The sequence below is a fragment of the Phalacrocorax aristotelis genome, chromosome 1 (genome assembly GCF_949628215.1).
Source record: "Phalacrocorax aristotelis chromosome 1, bGulAri2.1, whole genome shotgun sequence".
Taxonomy (NCBI): domain Eukaryota; kingdom Metazoa; phylum Chordata; class Aves; order Suliformes; family Phalacrocoracidae; genus Phalacrocorax; species Phalacrocorax aristotelis.
The window spans coordinates 94,478,587-94,502,682 of NC_134276.1; the positions used below are offsets into that span (position 1 = coordinate 94,478,587).

The 24,096-nt window shown below is 38.6% G+C and overlaps 1 protein-coding gene across 2 annotated transcripts in view; it reads right to left on the minus strand.

Annotated features, from left to right (window-relative positions):
- RPGR (retinitis pigmentosa GTPase regulator) overlaps positions 1 to 24,096 on the minus strand; it is a 51,609-nt gene that overhangs the window by 14,383 nt on the left and 13,130 nt on the right. The window contains exons 4-7 of one of the 2 annotated variants that reach the window (XM_075098080.1): positions 22,786 to 22,848; positions 21,045 to 21,203; positions 19,378 to 19,527; positions 10,328 to 10,486 (exon numbers count right to left, since the gene is read on the minus strand). In XM_075098080.1, coding sequence (XP_074954181.1) covers positions 10,328 to 10,486; positions 19,378 to 19,527; positions 21,045 to 21,203; positions 22,786 to 22,848 — 531 coding nt within the window. The remainder of the gene's footprint in view (positions 1 to 10,327; positions 10,487 to 19,377; positions 19,528 to 21,044; positions 21,204 to 22,785; positions 22,849 to 24,096) is intronic. The other variant, XM_075098070.1, reaches the window with a different exon arrangement.

Here is a 24,096-nt window from a genome sequence, read left to right on the forward strand (position 1 = left end):
TTGCATTAAATACAGAGAACACTACAATTGTGTTATCTTGTGACAGAATAATCATCTTTCTACATTTATGTTTTGTCCATTTAATGGATTCTCTGTGCCAGGAAAAAGAATGGGAGCTTCTCCAAAGCAGTAAAGATTCTTGGTGTGTCCATCCCTGGCACTCCATCACAACAGGGGAAGACTGTGAAGCTTGGAAATCTTGTTGAGGTCATGCTTGAAAAGGGAAATACAAAGACTAAGGGTTTTGGGGAAAAGGAGACGTTTTCCTGGAATTTTATTCCCTGCCGCTTTTTTTCTGCATGTAGGCAACAAAGGAAAATCTGGAGAAGTACTACTTAAAACTTGAAAAATTATTGTGAAAAACTGTGAAAGATTGAGGACAAAAAGTATTCTATGTCAAGTAAAAAGAAGTAAGACTTGGGAGCAATATATCATTACATCATTGTCATGAACATGGTGCAGAACATGCCTGCTCCTGCTGCATGGATGCCATCAGGGCAAAAATCTTCCTGACTTCAAAAGCAAGAGAGGAATGGGTATCCACAGCTGAATGTGTGGGATTGAACAGAGAATCTTTGCTTTCTGAGCACTTCTTTGTGTCAAGGAAACAAGGTCACTGAATTAGCAAAGTAAGTTTCAGTGCCACAAAAGCAGTTTATACCGTGCGACCAACATCTCAGAGCAGCAACGAACTGGAGAAATATTAAAACCAAATTACGTTACCATTCCCCTAGACTAACCCTTCACTACTGTCAGGGAAAGAGAAAGCAGAGAACAGACCAGATTCCGCATTACTACCATAGTACACTTGATAATTTATATTGAACTTTCCATTTTCAAAAGAACCATGCTGAAATACTGTAGCACTACCTGTGGAAATGTTCTTTCTAGGAAAGGGTTTGCCCCTTCTGTCCCTCTTAAATTGTTCTTATTAAGATGTAATGAATTCACACCATAAAAAAAACCCCAATGGTCTCTCAATTTTTCCAATTGTAGATTAAAAATATTTAGTAAAGCTGTTTTTTTCTACTAAATGTAATAGTAAGGCTCCCTCTGCTGGAAATTTCAGTGCTAGAAAGCAACACCTCAGGATCTTTAGAGTAACATGAGAAGTAAGAATTTTTCTGTGACATTTACACTTTCTGGATGAGAATCAAGAAACTACTCCTGAAAGACAAGAGCTTTCTCTAAGCAAACCAAAGTCCCATCCTCATTTTAGTAAATGGGTTTCTCAGAATTTCTTATTCCATAAATTCTGCTTAAAACTACTGCATTTGTTTTAACACTTTTTCTGAAACTGGCAGATCTTGTCATTTTCGAACTATATGGCTTTATCTGATTAACATAATTATTTTGAGTGAGGTTGGAGCTTTTTCATATTACCTTTAATCCTATCTTGAAACACTCAATACCTTTTTCATAAAACAAGTTAGATGTCTGATGACATTTGTGTTTAGAGAGAGATGTTCTCAAATGCTAACTTTAAAAGTACAGGAAACTATTTTCTTTCCCCAATTTCTACTTATAATGAGGAGAATGGGCCACTCCAAAACCAGGTTAGAGTGCCTTTACAAGAAGAATGATTTTTCCTACTGCCCTTATAGACGAGGGGCACCTAAATTTTGCTCCTCCTAAAACTCGGTTGGAAGGCAAAACAATTGCAGCTATCTTAAATGATTCACCACTCTGGTGCAGAAGTGAGGCCAAACCTCAGTAATAATCCCATTTAGCAGAAATGAGGTATTTCCTCCAATCTGTCATTATAAGTACCTGGAAAGAGAAGTCTATGGCAAAGCAACCTCAGAGTCTTAGTGATAAAACGACAGAGGTGAATTTCATCATTCTGAACTTGAACTTGCCTACAGCATGAATCCAAAAGGGAATACCGCCTCATTGTCACCTTCTTATCATAGAATCATAGAATTGTTTGGGTTGGAAGGGACCTTAAAGGTCATCTAGTTCCAACCCCCCTGCCAAGGGCAGGGATACCAGGTTGCTCAAAGCCCCATCCAACCTGGCCTTGAACAATTCTGGGGAGCAGGCATCCACAACTTCCCTGGGCAACTCGTTCCAGTGCCTTACCACCCTCATAGTCAAGAATTTCTTCTTACTGTACTCAGTCCTGGTAAGGATATGGTTGGATGAAACAAATGAAACACACGGCCAGCAAACAGGCAGATTTTGCTCTCCCATTCTCTCTCTTCAGTCCCCACTTACACTGTCCCTGATGTCCATCTGGCTATGTGGTGAGTCAGCTCAGCTCAGTAACCTAGGTTTTGGGGGGTTTTGCTGATACAGTTTTCTGTGGCATGGTCGAGGCAGCACCAGAGTGGTACAGGGGGAGAGGAAAGACATATGGCCACAGCAGCATGAGGGAAGCAGCACTACCTCCAGTGCATCAGTAAATCACAAGGAAGGCTCAACCATATTAACGGCACCTGGAACGAACAGAAGACAAGTCCTGTCTTGGCCTCAAGGAGAGAACTGCTGCCTCCACAGCAGCAGCCCATGAGAAGGGACCCTGAAGGATGAAGAGAAATGTTTTCAGAGCTTGCGCAGAACTCAAGGGCTTCACTGTTTCGAGGGACCTCCAGCACTTGAGTGCTGCTTCTCTACTTCCTACATTTTCTTTTCTGGAAGAACAGGGATATTTCCCTGTAACTGTGTATCTTCCACCTTTGCAGGCATCTTCTGGAGTACATAACAGTCTTTAATCTCCATGACCTCTATAATCTCACCATGAATAAGACGGTCCTAGGCAAAAATCTATACAGCTTTCAGATTTTTTTTTAACACATGCTATTTGCTAAAAGAACTGATTCATAGTATCATAGAATCGTTAAGGTCGGAAAAGACCCTTAACATCATTGAGTCCAACCACTAACCTACCATTGCCAAATCCACCACTAAACCATATCCTCAAGCACCACGTCTACCCTTCTTTTAAATACCTCCAGGGATGGAGACTCAACCACCTCCCTGGGCACCTGTTCCAATGTTTGACAACCCTTTTGGTGAAGAAGTTTCTCCTAATATCCAACCTAAACTTCCCCTGGCGCAGCTTGAGGCCATTTCCTCTTGTCCTATTGCTTGTTACTAGGGAGAAGAGACAGACCCCCGCCTCGCTACAACCTCCTTCCAGGTAGTTGTAGAGAGTGATAAGGTCTCCCCTCAGCCTCCTCTTCTCCAGACTAAACAACCCCAGCTCCCTCAGCCGCTCCTCATAAGACTTGTTCTCCAGACCCTTCACCAACTTCATTGCCCTTCTCTGGACACGCTCCAGCACCTCAATGTCCTTCTTGTAGTGAGGGGCCCAAAACTGAACACAGTACTCGAGGTGCGGCCTCACCAGTGCCGAGTACAGGGTCACAATCACTTCCCTACTCCTGCTGGCCACGCTATTCCTGATACAAGCCAGGATGCTCTTGGCCTTCTTGGCCACCTGGGCACGCTGCTGGCTCATGTTCAGCGGGCTGTCAACCAACACCCCCAGGTCCTTTTCCTCCAGGCAGCTCTCCAGCCACTCCTCCCCAAGCCTGTAGCGTTGCATGGGGTTGTTGTGACCCAAGTGTAGGACCCATCACTTGGCCTTGTTGAATCTCATACCGTTGGCTCTGGCCCAATGATCCAGCTTGTCCAGGTCCCTCTGTAGGGCCTTCCTGCCCTCCAGCAGATCGACACTTCCACCCGGCTTGGTGTCATCTGCAAACTTACTGAGGGTGCACTCAATCCCCTCATCCAGATCATCAATGAAGATATTGAACAGGACCGGCCCCAACACTGAGCCCTGGGGAACACCACTCATGACCAGCCACCAACTGGAGTTGACTCCATTCACCACCACTCTCTGGGCTCGGCCGTCCAGCTAGTTTTTAACCCAGCACAGAGTGCACTTGTCCAAGCTGTGAGCAGCCAGCTTCTCCAGGAGAATGCTGTGGGAGACAGTGTCAAAGGCCTTACTAAAGTCCAAGTAGACAACATCTACAGCCTTCCCCTCATCCACTAAGCAGGTCACCTTATCATAGAAGGAGACCAGGTTAGTCAGGCAGAACCTCCCTTTCATAAACCCATGCTGGCTGAGCCCGATCCCCTGGGTGTCCCGCACGTGCTGCGTAATGGCATTCAAGATGATCTGCTCCATGACCTTTCCCGGCACTGAGGTCAGGCTGACAGGCCTGTAGTTCCCCAGATCCTCCTTCCGACCCTTCTTGTAGAGGGGCGTCACATTCACTAGTTTCCAGTCATCTGGGACCTCCCCGGTTGACCAGGACTGCTGATAAATGATGGACAGTGGCTTGGCGAGCTCCTCTGCCAGCTCCCTCAGTATCCTTGGGTGGATCCCATCTGGCCCCATGGACTTGTGAACATCCAGGTGAAGGCGCAGGTCAGTGACTGCCACCTCTTCAACAACTGGGACTTCGTTCTGCATACTGTCTCCATCTCCCAGCACAGGGGCCTGACGACCCCGAGGATGACCATGTCTGACTATTAAAGACTGAGGCAAAGAAAGCATTAAGTACCTCAGCCTTCTCCTCAGCTTTCCTGGCAAGGTTACCTTCTGCATCCAACAAAGGAGGTAGATGCTCCCTGGCCCTCCTTTTGTCACTGATGTATTTATAAAAACATTTTTTGTTATCTTTAACGGTGGCAGACAGTTTAATTTCCAGCTGGGCCTTCGCCTTCCTAATCTTTCCCTGCATAACCTCACAACATCCTTGTAGTCCTCCTGAGTCACCTGCCCCTTCTTCCAAAGGTGGTAAGGTCTCCTTTTTCTCTTGACTTCCAGCCAAAGCTCCCTATTGAGCCAAGCCAGTCTTCTCCCCCACCTGCTCAACTTATGGCACACGGGGACGGCCTGCTCCTGCGCCTTTGAGACTTCCTTCTTTAATAACATCCAGCCTTCCTGGACTCCTTTGCCCTTCAGGACTGCCTCCCAAGGGACTCTGTTAACCAGACTCCTTAACAAGCCAAAGTCTGCCCTTCTGAAGTTCCGGGCAGCGGTTTTGCTGACCCTCTTCCTTACTTCTCCAAGAATCAAGAACTCTATCATGTCATGGTCGCTGAGCCCAAGACAGCCTCTGACCACCACATCACGCATCAGGCCTTCTCTGTTCATAAACAGCAGGTCCAGCGGGGCACCTCCCCTGCTTGGCTCGCTTACCAGCTGTGTTAGGAAGTTATCTCCCACACACTCCAGGAACCTCCGAGACTGCTTTCTCTCTGCTGTGTTGTATTTCCAGCAGATATCTGGTAAGTTGAAGTCTCCCATGAGAACAAGGCTAGAGATTGTGAGACTTCAGCCAACTGCTTGTAGAGTACTTCATCTGTCTCCTTATCCTGGTTGGGTGGTCTATAACAGACTCCCACCAGGATGTCTGCCTTATTGGCCTTCCCCCTGATCTTTACTTATAAGCACTCAACCTTATCATTACCGTCATTGAGTTCTAGACAGTCAAAACACTCTCTAACATACAAGGCTACCCCTCCACCTCTCCTTTCTTGCCTGTCCCTTCTAAAGAGCTTGTAGGCATCGACTGCAGCACTCCAGCTGTGTGAGTCATCCCACCCTGTTTCTGTGATGGCAACCACATCATAGTTTCACTGGCGCGTGATGGCTTCCAGCTCCTCCTGTTTATTGCCCATGATGCGTGCATTGGTATAAATGCACTTCAGCTGATCTATGGATCTCATCTCCAGCATAGGCACGCCACACCTGGGCTCAACCCTAGCAAGCCTGGTTTTATCCTCTTCCCCCTTTGTATCTAGTCTAAAGCCCTCTCAATGAGGCTTGCTAACTCCTGAGCCAGAATCTATTTCCCCCTCTGCAACAGGTGACCCCATCTGTCTCCAGCAAGCCTGTATTTTTAAGATTCATGCATTTCTTGCTATCTGTGTAAGGCTATAGATGAAGTTCAAAATTCACAGAAGAAAACCAGAAACAGACAGATATGCTTATGTCTCTCCACATAGATTAATTTCATTTGAACATTATTATTATTATTATTATTATTATTACTACTACTACTACTACTACTACTACTACTACTACTAGGATGACGACAACGACAACTACTACTACACCAATGGGCTACTCACTCTTACAATAGCTTTATTTTTAAACAGCTTAAGCTGAAAAATGTTACTGTAAAAATCAGTTGTTGACACAATACTCAGTTTTACAAGAGCTAGTAATTGGACTTTGGGGATTTCAGTACAAATAGCATACAGGCTTAAGAATGGTTTGAAAAATCTAGATAATCCTATATGGTTTGAACAGTCAGTTCTGTCATGAAAAGGTAGAGTTATTTCATCCTTTTCATTCTCTGTCAAAAGGGTATCTTGACTTTCTATTCTTTTTAGAAGACCTTGAGACAGAAGATGAAAAATCCAACATTTTATATACTAACGCACTAATGTGCTGTATTGTTATGTCAAACAATCTAGTCTCAAAAGAGTGCTTCACTTTTTCCTTTGAAGAGATATCTTTCCCTCCCTTCAGAGAATAAAAAGAGGTAATATACCCTTTTACAGAGAGGATTATTCCCAGAGAATCCGTCATCATCTGAAAAAATGGAAGATATTAGGGCCACTCCCAATCATCTCTCTCTTCTCCAATTTCTAGATTCACAAGTTACTGTTGTTTTACTTTTTTCTAAGCTTTATTGAAAAAGTATGCAAATTGGGATTGCTGCTCTCTCATATTTCTTTTGAAAGTGACGATACCAACAGCTTTCATTTTCATTAGGAAGCATTTGCAAGCACTGTGGGTAGTGGATGCATTTTTTTTTAGTCTCTGAGAGAAATCATCTGGGATAAGGATATGATCTTCTTGAACTGGCTGATAGGCAGTCATGAAATGAATAGGTTTGTGCTGCATCAGTGAGAGAAAGCTTTTGCATGATAGAATTTTTAACTGTGATTTTGTTTATTCTCTAGAACAACTGCAAATAGTAAAGGCAGAAGTAACAGTAAGACTAGTAAAGAAGATGGTTTCCAATCCATACTCAACATTTCTAAAACCTTGTATCTTTAAAAGTTTTTTTTTAAAAATCATTGTTCTCAACAGTTTAATTTTTTGTTCTCTGGGAAAAAAGATGAGCTTCCTGTTTTGGAGTTTCAGAGCAAAAAAAAAAGAATTATTTTAATACATACTTTCTACCATTTACTCTGATACTTGCTGGAGAGATCCCGAACAATAGTTTGATTTAATAACCCAGATAACAGTGGTTCTTACCATACAAAATGGCCAATAGAATAGGTAAGACACTCCTAAAAAAGAAATCAAATGAAGTGCTTTGGAATAGACTAATAATGTATGAGAGACAGGAAGAAACTTGCCTTGTATTCAGTGAGATAACTGGATTATGCTTTCTTCTAATTTGATAAACCCTAAGTAGAACTGATGACAAGAAATAAGGCAAGATGTGCAACAGCTTCTCCATATGACATTTTCTCCTACCCTATTCCTTGTTAAATGAGATAGATGAAACGGGGGAGTATACAATAGTCAGACACTCCTTATTTTTTGAGACTGAAATAACACACCCTGAAAAACCGGAAAGACCCTGAAAAGATGAAAACCACATCAGTATATATTCTGTTACTAAAGCCAAGCAGCACACATTTTCACAGATCATGATATATGAAATTCAGAATTTCTTCAAAATTATACTACTTTCTTAATTTAGAAAAATGAGCTTAAAAGAGGTATAAAAGTTTCTGCTCCTCTTTAAAGACATATCTGTCATCAGAATTCTCAATTTGTGGTCATGCCACTTCATCTCAAGATGCAATATAAACTCCAGTACTGATTTCAAGTTCAGTTTCTGGTGCAAAGCCTATAATGCATGTATGCTCACTTTTTAAATTATTAGTGTCCAAATCTATCTCTTTTCTCAATTTTTCCCCAAAATTTTGTTTTGAGTCAGAAAAACTTCTGTACGTCAACACTCCTGATGAAGTATCTTTCACTTGAGAGAGTATTTCCATTATACTCTACTACTCTGATCAGTGTCTTAGGCAGAAGTTCACAGCTGTAGCCTATTAGTAGCTGAAGCACATTTAAAAACATCTATCTGACCTATCAGTCTTATCAGAACACCTATTAATCTTTAGGAAAATGTATTTTGTTGGACAATATTGTTTTCCTCTTCTCTTGACCCAGCTGGATCTTCTGGCACTCAGCACTTTGACCATCAACTGCCAGCTAAGCCAGCACCGAATTTCTTACTTGTCTTATACTAGAAATCTATTTCCACACGCAAGTGAATCTTACATACTGAGACAGTGACTCACTATGGTGTTTTCTTCACTGTATTTGTTCTTTGGCATTTATATTTTGCCTCTTTGTTCTAGCTCTTGTATAGATTTCACTATAACGCTGATGTCATCCAAGCCTACATCTTCCTACTAAATATCTGTAACAGTCATTTGTTATAACGAAATTTTATCACATGAAATAACATTAAAACAAAATATCTATTGGTTGGCTTCAGATTTATGTTTAAAAACATAATCAATAATGTTAATCAAATTCTTTCTGCAGATCTTCACTTGATAAACCATAAAATAATACTATGATTTATACATTTGCTGGCCCAAAATTTATGGTAATTTTTTTCCTAATAATGATAATCTGATTTCATGTAAAGAAATTTGTTTTATGACATAGAATACCAGCAGGGTAAGACTGTATGTTGGTGGAAGAAGAGAGACAAAGGCATTGAAATGTAGACAAATGTTTGCATTATTTCCTGGATTGGTTGCTGTTATTTCCTCTTCATAGTTTTCACAAAGGAGTTTTAACCTACCTGGAATCTTGCAGCTTGACTCATCACTACACATAACCTTTCTCAGCACATCACTTCCACCTTTACCGTCTCCAGTGGCTTGCAGTACAATAGCACATCGTATTACTTACAATTTCAGTTAAATTTTCAATTTATATTTTAGAAATTTTGATTACATAACCTTGAAGGCACTCCACCAGATTGACAAGAGATGACTTTAGCATTTTCAAAATACAGATTGAAGGACTGATATCTATACACCCTACTTGTTTTTAGAGTTTTTGCATTTTGGTAGGAGATTAATTACAGGCATATCATACAGCTTCAGAATTCACTACAAGCCAAAGCTGATATTTTTTAAATCATCTGTGGGCAAAGTCAAACTTCCCTTTCCTGCTTCTATACTACTATAGTTCAGGATAGAACTTGTGGAAATAAATAGCTAGCAATGCTTTGCATATATCTCTTTGAAAAGCTAATTCACCATTGGTACACAACTATTTAATAGTACAGTAATATACACCATATTTCATCTTCCAAGTACTATACATACAACCCTGTGAACTAATATGCAACAGTTGTATTTGCTCATTTTTGTAACTTGCACAATATGTTGAATGTCTGTATCTGGACTAGTTTTGTAGGTATGCCAAAGATTCTATTCTGCTCAAAGTGACAGGCAGATTGTGTACCACAACAAGAGATCTAATCCATTTAGGCATCCAGTAGACTGTGCATCTCCATCACTATTAACAGACAGCTACTTGAAAAGTGACTTCCTAAATGCCTTCCAAAACATTCAGGGTCATTTAAATTTACCACAGAATAGAAGCTTTCTTCTAAAATTGCCCTGCTCACACCAATACCACTTTCAAGCTCCTCAGAGGAAAGAAACATCAAATCACCCATGTTGCGCTAGGGGATGCTGGCTTGTTATAATTCTAGTAAGAAAGGCACTCAGACTCTTTAAAGTATCTCTTAAAATGCTATTTATGGGAGCTGAGACCATAAAGAAAAAGAAGATAGTATCAATAATCTCATACTCCTTCAGATACTGTGAAACCTGAGCTGTGTGGAATTGAACAGGCCTCCAGCCAGGCACAGCATGCTACGCAGATCCCATCCGTGGAAGGTTGCCCCACTTTGGACATTTGAGCTCTCATACGATTTTCTTACAAGCAAAACAACTCTATTCATCATTTATACTGTCAGATAGAAAGGACATACACATGGGAACTTGCTGCTGAAGTTTTAGATAAAGGCATGGAAACGCAGGTGGTGCGACCACTGGTACCAAGCAGGAGCTGCCTGTCAGCTCCTCTGTTACAATCAGCTGGCAAAGTTTATCCTGCAGCAAAGGGATATGCACAGGCCTGCACTTAGGTTCACTGTTATGAGGATTTCCACCTCCTTGAGGTACAATGGTTTTCCAGTTAGGATCACTACAGCATCTTACATTTCAGTGAGATGCAAATTCTTTAAGCTGAGTTTACTGATTAAGTTATAGGGCTGTAAAAAAAGCCAGTTAAATTGCATACCTGTCAGCACCACTGTGTGTTCTCCACCGCAAGCAACCTTATTAACCTTTTCCATAATTCCCAGTACAGGCTGTGGGACTCTATTGTTCTTCAGCTGTTCAGGCAATAATCCCAGTTTCCCGTTCTCAGGTTCTCCAAAAGTATAGAGCTCACCATCTCCTGTGAAAATACAAAACAGAGCAGGATTTCCAGCATGCACTCAGAAGCAAGGATAGGCTGTCAAGACTGCTGCAGACACAAACCAGTCAGATAGAAAAGGGTATGAATGTGATGGGATAATTGAACATATTTGTATAATGTCCAAACAGCTGTGCACAGCAGTCTGCTTTGATGGGCCAAGAAGGGTCTAAATTTTAGCCCCTTCCATGATGACAATCACAATATTTAGCCTGCAAGGAATCTAGCCAAGGGAAAAACAAAACCATACACATCCTGCTTCTGAGAGGTTACAATTCCCTCTGTAAACAGTATTTATGTCAACTGAAGTTGCCTGTAAGAATCTCAGTTAAAACAGAAAATCGTTTTTTTATGGAATTTTGATGGAAGATCCACACTTTCTTCAAAGGAAAAAGCAGAGTAAATGACATGAAACTGTATGCAGTCGGACAGCCAGAAAAGAGCTATATATACAAATATATATATATACACACACACACACAGAGCAGTGATTCCATAGCAATAACTCCACCAGAATTAAGTTTAACAAAAAATACTGAGAGGTCTTCACAGAACTCTTCCTGTAACTTCTTTCTGATCTGCTACATATTCATACAAGAAGACCCTTCTCATTACTTGGACTTTTTAAGAATCCAATTCTAATACTGTTCAATCCCAAATTTGGGTAATTAATTTTACTTTGAGGTTTCCTTTGTTTTACCTTTCCAATCACTCCCTTTGCTTTTTCACTGCTATCTAAGTGTGAATTACCATTCAAGAGAGCATTCTATATATCCTTCTACCAGAGTTAAAAATGGAACATGTAAAAAGTACTTTCCAGTGCTACATTTACAATTTATCTACATTTTACATTTATCTACATCTTTTTTTTACAATCTATCTACATGCACATTTCTTATTTTCCGTGCTAAGGGGCCCCCAACTATTCTAATAGGTCAGAGTGAGGTTTAGGTAGAAAATGTTTCCTTACTGCCAGGAAAGCTTCAAGTTAATACCTGAGTGTTCTCCACTCCTGAAAATTATTATCTGTGGAGTAGTGTCCTCATAGAAAATTGTGGCTCACAATCTGAAATTGAAATTACTTACAAAAAACCCCACCATACACTACTATGTAAGAAAAAGTTTGGTTTTTAACCATGGGATATAACAAAGCACAAGGATAAACAAAACTCTCACATGGAGCTAGTCCAAGACAAATAAATGTTTAAACTGGTGTAGGAGCCGCCTGCTAGAGTAAATTCAACGAGATAGCTACAGTTACATAATCAACATTATATCAAACCCCAGACGTATCATTAAAGCTCAGTCATCAGAAGCACCCATCCACAATATTTCTGGAAACACGCAGATTTGTACTTCAGTACAAAATGCATTTTTACTTTCAGAAGAATACATTTAGTGTTTTCAGAGGGGTACATGTAGTGTTCACAAATTTACAGCGTTTAGAGGCATTACAATTGCATGATGCACAAGTATCTGAGAGATTCTTATCCAAAATCTATTAATTCCTTGCCAACATGAAAGTTGGGTTACTCTTAGAAATGCTGGTCTTTCACCATAGACAATCAAAACAGATAAGCTCAAATAAAGTTTCAAAGCTGAAGCCTTATTTAGGGGTTCAGAACTAACCATTAGAGAAGTGCACCCTCTCTCCGTTGAACACCGGCAGAGCATGAGAAAACACACTTATTACTGGTTTTCTGTTAGTCTGCATATTCCCCCATTTGAATAGGTGCCCTATTTGCTGCTTTTTCCTTGCACTTTGTCAGCTACAACTTAAAATTTGGGAATTTAAGGACAATAGCAATGACCAAAAAAATAAGCCTACACAGAAATAGGAAATATGGAAGAGCCAAAAGGAAACCTATGAATAAGAATGTAAAGTAGAAAAAATTAAGCTACGTATGCATTCTAAAAAGCAAACAAGATTAGTCAAATTATTAAAACCAAGTTAATAAAAATTGAAGGATATGATTCAAAATGAACTGACGTTTATTAAAACTTGGGCATACGAAGCCAAGACAGGAAAGGAATTTTATCTTTTTGAAATTTTAATTCTCATGATGAGAAAGTCAAAACTGGTGTCAGTAAGAAATGTGTAGGTTTTATTGAATCTTCCTGAGCTTTGCTCTGGTAATACACTTATTTAAAAATTCCTTTTGCATGAATAAAAACTGAGCAAGAATTTCAGGTTGCAAAACCGCATCTTCATTTTGTATAACTATGGGACAACTAGTTAGTAATACATTTTCATTTAAGTCATCTGGTAAATCCAACAGATAAACTTGATTCAAATTGTTTTTCCTGGAAAACTCTTTTGCCAGCAATATATATATTTTTTTCTTTGTGGCACTTGGCTCTTGATTACTTTGTGCTAAAGAGTGACTACAGCAATGGGTGCATACAACAGAGCAGCACAGACTTTTTGCCAGGACTCTCCATCAGAAGGGCTTTCATTCATTCTGAAAACCCTTAAACTACTGTCTTTTAATAAAGCAGTGCTTCTCCTCCCATCCTCTCAGAGGAAGTAATTCTGGAGCAGTCATGCTGATCTGTGATGTAGCTTACCTTTGGTATAGACAATAAACAATAAGAAAAAAAAAAAAAAAGGCTCAATTATAATCTATTTTCTTCAAAGGAAGCCTGAGGACAGGTTTTCAATGAATTTTAACTACAGAGGGAACCTGAAGTATGTCTCTTCTCTTCTCTTATGGTAAAGTTCATTCAGGACAAAAAAAAAGAGGTTATGCATTTTTTAAGCTACCTCAGGTTCAAATTAATTTAAATGCATAAATTTATCAATTAACTTAAAAATTCTGAAAAAAAATGTAAGACATACTCAAAGCGCAAAAACAGTAAAAAGGACTTTTTTTCATAAGAGTTGAATTCCTGCTTTGGATGGAAAATGGGTCGTAAGCCTCAACATAAAGTTGCAACCCAGCACTTCCACCACAGATTTAGAACCTAACTTTGAGGCCACAATATTTATCTGTAAAGCTTACAAGACCTGAGAAATTTAGCCCCTGCCTTACTCAAAGAAACTCCATACTATTTTATATGGTTTCTGTATTTTCCAAGATCACTTCTGCCTCTCACAATGGCACAGACTCTTCAAGTACCATGCTCCTGGGCCACTCAGGCTAGCAACTGGACTTACTATCTTTACTGAATGCTCTAACTGCATAGAGAGGCAATCAGGGAATGACAATAATACAGTCTTACTCAATGTCAAGCTTCCTGCAAGGTTTCACAGAGCTCAGGCTATTAAGAATAGCCACCCACAATCTATTCACAGAGCTGCATTCTCTTCAGCAAGACAATGAAACAGGATAGCAGCTGTATTTCCCAACTATCACCATCAGAGTTGTAACTAAGTCCATCCTCCCAGCTGTCCTTACTTTTTTTATCGTTCTGACATTTTCTTTCCTGCACATACAAACTACCCCAATAATATGATAACACTTCATTTACCTGCATGCATCTGTGCAGACATACCTTTGTTGCATTCTTCTACATTTCTTTTTTAAGAAATGTTTTTTAACATTTTTAAGACATTTTAACCTCTTTTTTAAGAGGTGTTTTGCAGTCATTTCAATCTGTCTGTGTTTTTTAAGAAACAGCGAATGATCTCTGAAACAGCAGATACGCTGCAGAGAAGTATATTTCATTTAATTTCTAAACTATGGACTTGCAGGCTTCTCTGTTCAGTCTGATTTTCTGGTTGAATTCTGGTCTTTATTCTTACAACTACGTGGAGAAATACTCTGAACAGGCCTCAGCCACTGATACATGGCAATTATTTGCAGCAGCATCAATTTTCTATTCTGAAACAGGAGCCCAACTAACAGCAAAAAAATCAACTGCAATGTGAGGCTTTCTGTAACCAAAACATTCCCTAATCAAAAAGATATTTGATTAGCGTCTCTCAGTGAAAAGAAAGGAAAAAACCCAACAACAAAGAGAGTGCTGCATTTTTTGGAAGGTAAGTATTGTTTTAATACTCTTGGATCCGCCATATATTTCTAGAAACAAGCTGATAAAGCCCCAAAAGCACTTGGGAGTTAACTACTTATGCATTTCCCTTTGACAAGGCCAGCACTTCTTTTTAAACACTACTGCACAGCAAATATTAATCCAATCACAATCTAATTAATAGGATTAGAGATTCAAATGGCCAAGCTTCCATTGACTTCCCAAACTAATCAAGTTTATTACATTTTTTCAACTTAATAATCCAGCTAATAAAGATAAACCCATTTATTAAAGCAATTTTTGAATACATTACACATCCCTTTAAGGCAACCTGTAGTCTAAAAACTATGAAGAATAGCTATCAAGCATAAAAAGAATCCAGTCAAACCTGGATAAATTTTGAGTACAGTATGTGTGCAGTACATCTGCATTTCAAGGACATTATGTACTGTGTGCAGTATATCTGCATTTTAAGGACTTTCTGTTCACAGTGGAACCTGGTTATTTAATTTGCTCCTCTCATGAGTCACTCTCACATGTTGAACTTTCCCTAATGTGGCACATTTTCTGTATCACTAAACTTTAGGTTACAGAAGCATGTCAAAGAAATGGGCAAGCGAATGGAAAACTATCTTTGTCCCTCAAAGACAAATGTGTATGCTGCTGATGAGAGAAGACACGAGACCTGGCTGGTGGCAAATGAAGGCAGTAGACAAAAGAAATGGATCACTCTATGATCCCTTGAATAAATGAAGGAGGAAAAAAAAAAAGTAGTATTTCTTCCAGACCAAATTGGTTGCAACCACCTCAAACGCTGGAATTCTGAGCATGGAAGTGTTTGTGGAATAGATGATCTTTAAAACTGGTCCCTAAAAATAATGACAAAGTACATGAAAAAAAATAATTCAAGGAACCTGCAAAGCTCTATGAAGGAGATATCTTGTCAGTGACAATCTATTTTGACCACGCTTATAGTAACAGTTCAGGCAGAGAAAACACCAGAAGAGGTCTAATATATTCAATTCTTTCCTGGCTCCACAAATGTAATTCTGCTTTAGACACCAGAGTACTGGTTAGACACATTGGCTTTTTCTGCTCTCCATCTCCTCCAGTGGACAAATGAGCTATACATGCTTGCCAAGTTTAAGGCTTTCTGAAAAATTGTCCCCTCTTGAGTGAATGTGGCCAAAGACTAGTCAAGTAAATATCTGTATATGGACTCAAAATCATTGCTACACTCTTTCAGCTCTTTCTTTCTCTGTTGCTTTATTTGAGACATACCTCTAATATGGGGACCTAACATCCCAAGACTGCAAAAAGAGAGGAAAGGAAACATACTGGGAAAAAGTCCTTAAAGATGGCTGGAAGCTATAAACTAAAAACTGTTTTTCAATGGAACTTTTTGAAGACTGCAAAGTGAGAGGAAAAGGGAGCAAACAATCATCTTTCAAACATGAAGTGAGTAACAAGACCATCTTCCTAATTTGGGTATAGAAATGAGCTAGCCATTGCCTGTGCTTGTGCCTAGTCTAAATTTCAGAACTGTTTTTTATTTAAAATAATTCAGGGTATATTCTGTTCTTCTATTCTACAACTACTTTTTGCACCAGTGGGGTCCACCTGTACGTGGTAGAACAGAAGTGACTGACATGCTTAGTAGTCAGATTATCATCTGCAAAGAAGGCATTCTAAAAAGCAAAAGTAAGAAAGGTGACAAATCATCGTTTTGGAACTACTAGATAAGAGAAACTTCAGGGGTGGGGGAAGGGTTATAGAACTGGTGTACAAATTCAGATTATTGAATGCCATACAATTTCCATAAAACATGCTTTTATCTACTAAATGTTTGTGTCAGGATTCCACTCTACTTTTCACTGACATTGCACTTGACTTTATAGTAGCTAAATATCTTAAAGACAAATGCCTACAAAAAATCTTTCTAAAACCAGCTGTTTCAAAGAAATAACAACACTAGTTAAAAAAAAAAAAAAAAAGCTGGAATCCATACTTCACTTTTTTTCTCAATAGTCTCCTATTAATGAACATCCTGCCCTGGAGAGGGCACTCTGTGACCACACTACGTATTCTAGTATACTCATTAAACAGCTTTCAGTTTTAACCCAGATATGCCTGTGATCCTAACAGTTTGCTTAGCCAGTATACAGCTTATGTCAAATGCAAATCTATTAAGGAAGCGAACCATATGGTGCCATGCTCATCAGTTCAGCCCGGCAACATGTATCAAGTCCTACACCCTGCAACTATGTTTTATTATTAAAGACAGTATATTATTTGATGCTTTTTAACGTATAAGTCATGTTTAAAAAGTCAAAATGTAGTAATTCTATAGTATTCGAATAACTGATAAGTTACAGATTTTGAAAGCTTTCCATTAACAGCATTTCTCCCATTTCTTCCATAGTAACAGCAACCACAATCCAGAAAAGTTCCTCCGATATGCTTTATTGATGCTGAGGGAATTAATACAGATTATACACTTGCCGGAACAGTTCAAATTTCATTTCTGGAAATACAGAACCACTTTCTTTTCCAGATGCTTCCTCCAAAAGTATATATTAAAAATAACACTAATAACTCTAAATTCTAGTGTACAAGGTAAAAGCATACAATAAGAATACACGGAAAACATCCTGTGCTAGGCAAACTTTTAAACATACTTCAAGACACAATTCAGGGACTAACTGGCAATTCAGGGGAAAAAACGCTATCCATGTAATATGAATATTCCAAATACTCCACAACTATCTAGTTTGCTGTGTTCTACCACACCTCAGAGGCAGAATACTGAGGACGTGAACCACTGTTCTGAGCCAGTCCAGAGAGTCCTACAGGCAAGAGTTTTCCGTAAGTGAAAAAAGAATCCTAATAATGCTAAAAGTCACCTTTTTTTTAAGCAAAAAATTTTAACAGCAGAGTGCCCTGACTTCCTTCCTAACTAGGCTGTAGGAAAAAATAAGGTAACTACATCTGTACTCAAACAGAATCAACTTGCAGAAATTCCAAATTCGTAATTTAATGGCTAACTTCATAGCTAAAATAATATGTGACTATGGTACACTTAGATTAAATCCATAAGCTTTGTTTTTAAACACTGTCTGGATATACACTGACACTAGTGCAACAAAAGATCAATTCAGTAAAGTACCTGGATATCCAACACTAAATTTCTATGGTAGTTAAAGTATCGGTCAACTAAAACTGTCAGAAAGGGCCCGAAGGAAAATAATAACAAACTACTCCTTTCACCATAAAAGAGGCCATCTGTGCGTCAGCAGCTTCAGCGAGATAGACTGAAGCCCAGTTTGTGCAGGATTTGCAGATACTAAGGCCGAAAATTAAGATTTTCCATCTCACACCCAGGCCTGTTTAAACAGTTAGGGGTTCAACAACTCTCCATTTTCACAGGTGATAACCAGTTCATCTTCCTATTGATATTTTAAAAGGGTCTGTTTCTCTTGCCCAGCTGCTACCCTAATCCTTTTTTCTTGTCCTCCTCCAATAAAAGTTTCCACTTCCTTAGAGCACATGGCACACAGTGTTCTCTCCTTGCTCTTAGATGCTTGTCCTCAACCCTTCTTCTAATGAGAGCTTTTGTCACATCCCGCTGCAGTCTTTTGAGACCTTCACCTCTTGGCTCTAAGGCAGAAATACACACCTCCTCACTACATTGTTGAAGTAAGGATCTTCTCTTTTTTTCCACACCCCACCCCCACCCCCAGTTACTTCGAGTTCAGGAAGCTGTAGATTTCCCAACAGGTACTGAGCTCCTGATCAGTCAGAGGCACTTCATTCATTTACTGTAATAAAGCATCTGTAATAAAAGTTGCACACTAACAGCATAATACCTAATTAGTACTTGTCCACCATAGGAAGCTCTCATTCTGTTAATAGCATCATCTCAGAGAGCCATATAGATATTTTATGTGGAAAAGCAACATTTGTCAAGTAACCTGAGAAAAGTATCTGATGGAATAGTTCCTGGGTACCCATTAAAAGCTTTACAATCAAAACTATTGATCCTTTGATATCTTTAATTACTCTGAGGGGACTAAACTGTAAAGCTTAATAAAGTAAATCTATATGCCTGAGAGGAATTCATGGCTGCTCACATATAACACTATCAGTACTGACTGATAAATTCACCCATATTGGCATTATTAAAAAGAGTGGCATCATCACTTCGGAAACCAACAGAGAGGTGGGTTGGTTTGAAGATCAGAAACTGTCTCACTGTAGCATACGGTTCTTCTCCTATCATGTACTCCCTGTTTAACTGACTTCAAAACTTAGAATTTAAGACATAACATCAAACTTTGACAACAGTCTTGCAATGCTAGCAAATGAGATTAATTTTTCCTCAAAGCATAGTAACTCTATTCAATATTTATATTTCTGGAGAACATGAAGATGATTATTTGATCATCACACACAAAAAAAGAATAATCTCAAGAAAAGTTGGATTACTGAAACTATAATATTAATCCACAACATTTGTCATAACCTTCATGAAAATAAAGTGTGGCAAGATAGTCATTCTTTCTAATATAATTTTGCACAACAATGTGCAAATGTGGAAAAATAACTGCAGTTTTTTTCTCACAGTATTGTTAATTCAACAATACTATTAATTATAGAGTAGATTATATATGAGTTTCCCACTTTAATTAGGACCACACTTCAGAGAACCTGTCTCTGGTAAAATCTCTCAATGTGATACAAAACTACATAGATGACTTTCTGTCGCAGGACAGGTTTTAACAACTATGGTATATCTAGTTTCAAAAGTAATCAATGCCTCATTAGCTAACCTTTACAAAAACCAACAATTTGAAAACCACTGACTTGTCTCCACTAACTGCTATTCATTCCCATTCTTTTACCTGTTATCAAGGCAGAGTGATAATATCCACAGGATACAGAGGAAACAGGTTTTCCAACATCCACTTGGCAAGGGACGCTGACACAGGCTTCATCAGCCAAACCAATCTGACCTTCCGAATTGTCGCCCCACACAAAAAGCTGCCCATCCTCTAAAATGAAGACACAGATAGTTAACAGATTTAAACCCAAAGCTAATAAAAGGTAATCTACCCATTTCAGAGCATTTCATAAACTCTGTGTATGATACTACTAAATGTAGTGCTTTAGTAGATACTACTAAATGATCTCAGGGACATAAAATGGTATTTAGCACAATGCAACAAAACAGTGTGAAGTAAGAGGGTATCCCTTAAGCTTTTCAAAAGCGACACAGAACACTTAGTCATCAACTGATGGTAGACCATAAATAGCAACAGAAAAGGTACTATGTAAAAAAATATTCCTTCAAAAAGAGGAAGATTCAGTGTACAAGACAATTCGGTTGTCACAGGTCAATATGAAAATATTACGATGAATGTAAGACATCATCTCATTTTTACTAGCAAGTCATCGCTTTCTCATTCTTTCAAAGGTATTCTTAGTTCTGAATTTGGTACACATCCCACTTATTCTTGCCTTATCTTTCTGTTCTCTTCACAGGTGATTATATTGCCCAGCTTCATTTTGTTTTCCTTGAACTATCACAATAGCTGTTCCAGGTTTATTAAGACCAGCCTCCGTTGACACAAAGACCAATGGCAGCAGTAAAAACGAAAAAAGGTAGTGAACAACATGAAAAATCTCTAGATCTTTCTAGACGAGATGAGTTCTTCTCTCTGCATATTTCTTAATGGTGGAAAATAAGTTGTGAATAAAAAACCGTACCATCTACAGTGCTACTGAGATGCTGTCGGGAGGTAAAATCTTTCAAAGCCGACTTACAAATCTCAGGAGAATGTTAGCAATTGTCACAAAACAATTCAAACCAAACGAGCAGGCTAGCATCTCTGTTATACACTCTTATGCTCTCTGTTACATTCTGAAGTGACAGACTCAATAACTTATCCTAAACATGTATGGAAACAGCTGCTTTATAGCACAATTTGAGAAATTACATTACAGGGTAATAAAGGACCACCCATCTGATGGCTGAAAGTATGTAACTGTGTGGACTTCAACATGTCACAGTTGTGTAATTTTGCCATTGGATAAATAGGTCATAGGTTAAGGCCTCTTTCAGAATTAGCAATGACACAGCTGTGTAGCCTGTACCAGTAGACCAAAACAGTTGCAGTAAGAAGTAGAATTAGAGAAACTTAGTTTTCATAAGACTCATGTTTTGTAGCTGGCTTCCCTGGAAATGAACTGAAGATTTTCCCCATTTTGAGGGTATTCATACTGTCTCTCCTTTGTAAGGATTCCTGTTAAACTGGTATGGGTTGAGCTCCCATTGCAGGCCATTGCTCATGGAGAAGTTCTACTTTCACAAAAATTGTAGGAAGTTAATGAGACTGCCACCCTTACCAAATTGTGCTGAAATAGGCAATTGGCTATCAAAAATTGACTATGGTTATGAAGGCAAGAAGACAGGGAGGCATAGAAAATACACCCACATAGGCAGACAGAATGCTGGAATAAATGTTTACCTGGACACACATAAATAGATTTTATTAGCAGTTGCTCTTACCAGTTACTGCTGCTGAGGTGTATGATCCAGCTGCGAGCTGTTTAATCTTGTGCTGGTTGGTAAAAAAACTAATTAAATGAAATGTGGTCCTTTCTTCTGTGTCACCTAATCCCAACTGACCTTCACTGTTTCCTCCAGCAGCATACACATTTCCTTTTTCTGCATGCAGAAAAGCACATGTAATACACAGAATGAAGGCATTGTCATCAGTGGTAAAAAGTCAGAGAAACTGGAGGAAGTAATTTAATTTTTGACAGACAAACATTACAGAAAAGTTGGGGTCTACTGCCCTGAAATATGCTTCAGTTGACATCAGCAGTTTCTGTTGTAGCTAGCAAAGAGGCTTTCCTGCACATGCTTGGATCAGAACTTTCTAAAGGCCTTATGTGTACTTCAACTGCCTGCATTTCCCACCATTCTGGAGACTGATCTAAAAAGTAAATATAATTCCAAGTCCTGCAAGAGTTCTGAGAAAATGACTACTGGTAGCCCTGGCAGCCAGAAGAGTTTCCTTCCCCAAATAATGCATATTTTAAGATAAAGCAGGAAGAAAATGGTGAATGATGTCACATGCAGGAAAATTGAAGTCATATTAGTATGTAAATTAAAGGGATGCGTAACTTGATGGGTTTGAGTACTGTGAATGAAATATATATTTGCTTAGGTTTTTGTTAGAAATATTTTACTCATTTTAATATTTAAATCACGTGATTTAATTAACTAGGTCTTTATTTTGCTTTAGAATCTTAAAATTGAAGTTAAAGCTGATGATTGATATCTTCAACTTAAGAGAACTTTAAGATTTATATTTAGTTTTAGTATGTTTCACATCTAAAGTGCTCATCTATGATGAAAAAGATAAGGCCCATTAATAACACAAATCCAGACACAAATGTGATAAGCAACTGACATACAATTTACAAATGGTCATTGCTATGTAAATGGCCACAAATTATCTAGCCAGCATGTACACTAAAAGTGACTAATATTTACCCTGTGCAGTCTTGCATACTCAACTGTTATTAAAATGGTCTGTTTTATTCTAATAGTCTTATTTACAGTGCTCAGGGTCTCCGCATATATAAACCTCCTAATAATCAAACAATCCTCTTTATAACATTACTGCAAGCTAAAGGATTGCAACCACAAAGATGGCTATTCTATTATATAAATTTTAGAAGCATGACAAGAATTTGCATCAGTTATCTGTATACTGTCTCTCTAAAATTTTATTTTTAGTTTAAATTTACAGTTTATTTATTTATAGCAAATAAAGCAACTTATCACTGAAATAGCAGACTACCTTGTCTAACCAAAATGCAACAAAATTTGAAGACTTGAAAGCATTCAGTTCTACTATATTTACTCAAATATATAACTTCACACTCATAAAGATAAATTACTTGTAAAACGTAAATTTGAGTACAGATATATAAAATACTAATATACCTTTACAGGGCTTAAATGAAATATTGAAAATTGTTAACCACACCTCAAATGCCAGCAAGAAAGTTTTTCATCTGTCTTTTGCAAACAAACTCCTATATAACATTATTTTATAAATGCATTGGCTCAGAATAAATCAAGCATTCAAAGAACCAGATATCAAACCCCCAAGCTTTAACAGTCCTATTTTTGTTTCTTTTTCCTTCCTCAACACTCCTGGGGTTCCTAATGTAATTTTACATTAAAGCAAAGGAAGAAATCTATCTTTAATATGTATATAATATAGGTTACATACCTGTGTAAACTAAAGTGTGGTTTCTTCCACAAACAGCAAGTTTTGTTTTTTCTGGTTTTAAAGCTATGAATTAAAGCCAAAGAGGGGGGGAAAGTTACAAACAAGCTGATAGCTGGTTCAACAACAAAATGTTCTGTGCTTTAGACAGAGCTCTGTTTTTTTCATATTTTTACCCACAGAATGATTACAAGATTCGTTGCCCATTTGAACCTAGCACATGACTTATTAAATCAAGATACCCCCAAGTCAAGAAAACAGATATAGACCTTAAAAACTTATAGCTGACACTCAGGTTAACTTGATGAGGGCTGCATCATCCCAATGCCACATCCCCCAGAATTTACCATTTATGGGATATGGCTCAAAGAATATATCAAGTTGCAGGACAAAATGCATGCTTAAAGCTGTCTTCAGTTTTCATTAACAGCACTATCCTTAACTCCCTCTTATGCTTTTCCCACTATCTTAAGTCTTTAAAATCATCCCGTTCTTTTGTCTTACCATCCCTATCTTCCTTCATTATACACAGCTACCTTTTTTGCTAGACTTTTGCTCTGCACTGTCCTCTTATTGATCACTAAACTCAGTTGCTAAGGACAGTCCTATCTGGACCAGTACCTAAAATTTTTCCATATACCAACCTGTCTCAATTTCAGCTCAATCACCACCCACCCATTGCATCTACTTCTCTGCAGTCTGGTCACTGTGAAAGACTGGGAATGCACGCGAGAAGCGTCAAGAGTTATTTTGATGGGAAAGAGAGAATACTGAAGTGCCTTTTCTCCCATGACCAGTGCACCCCATTTCAGAAACAGAGGAAAAAAAGTCTCACTAACTTTTCCATCGTCTCTCCCATTACTGATCACTGCCAACAATATCTTCTGTCAGCCATTTCCATGTGCCCTATACAGTGCTCTTAAAACAGCATTATTTTTATATAATGTATCTCTAATTGCTTTTCCACTGCACTAGTCCATGACAAAGACAATAACCATCACCCCTTCCACAAACCCTTTTTCAGTCCTTCCAAATCAACTCCCCGCAGCTCCATAACATTCAGATTAAAGTCCCTTCTACCAAGTCACTGAATAAATCTATCTACTTAAGCATGAACTGTCTATCACAAAACGTACATTGTCTAAATTCAGGGTCTTGCCTATCCTATGGGGTACCTACCATCACCACCAGGCTGGAACCATAACACTTCCAATGTTGGCTTCCTCCTGCTGCTTTATATCCCAAAACTCTGCCTCTGACTTCAGAGATGATCCTATTCAGCTCTTCAGAAGCCTGTGCTCTCTAACCTTCCTC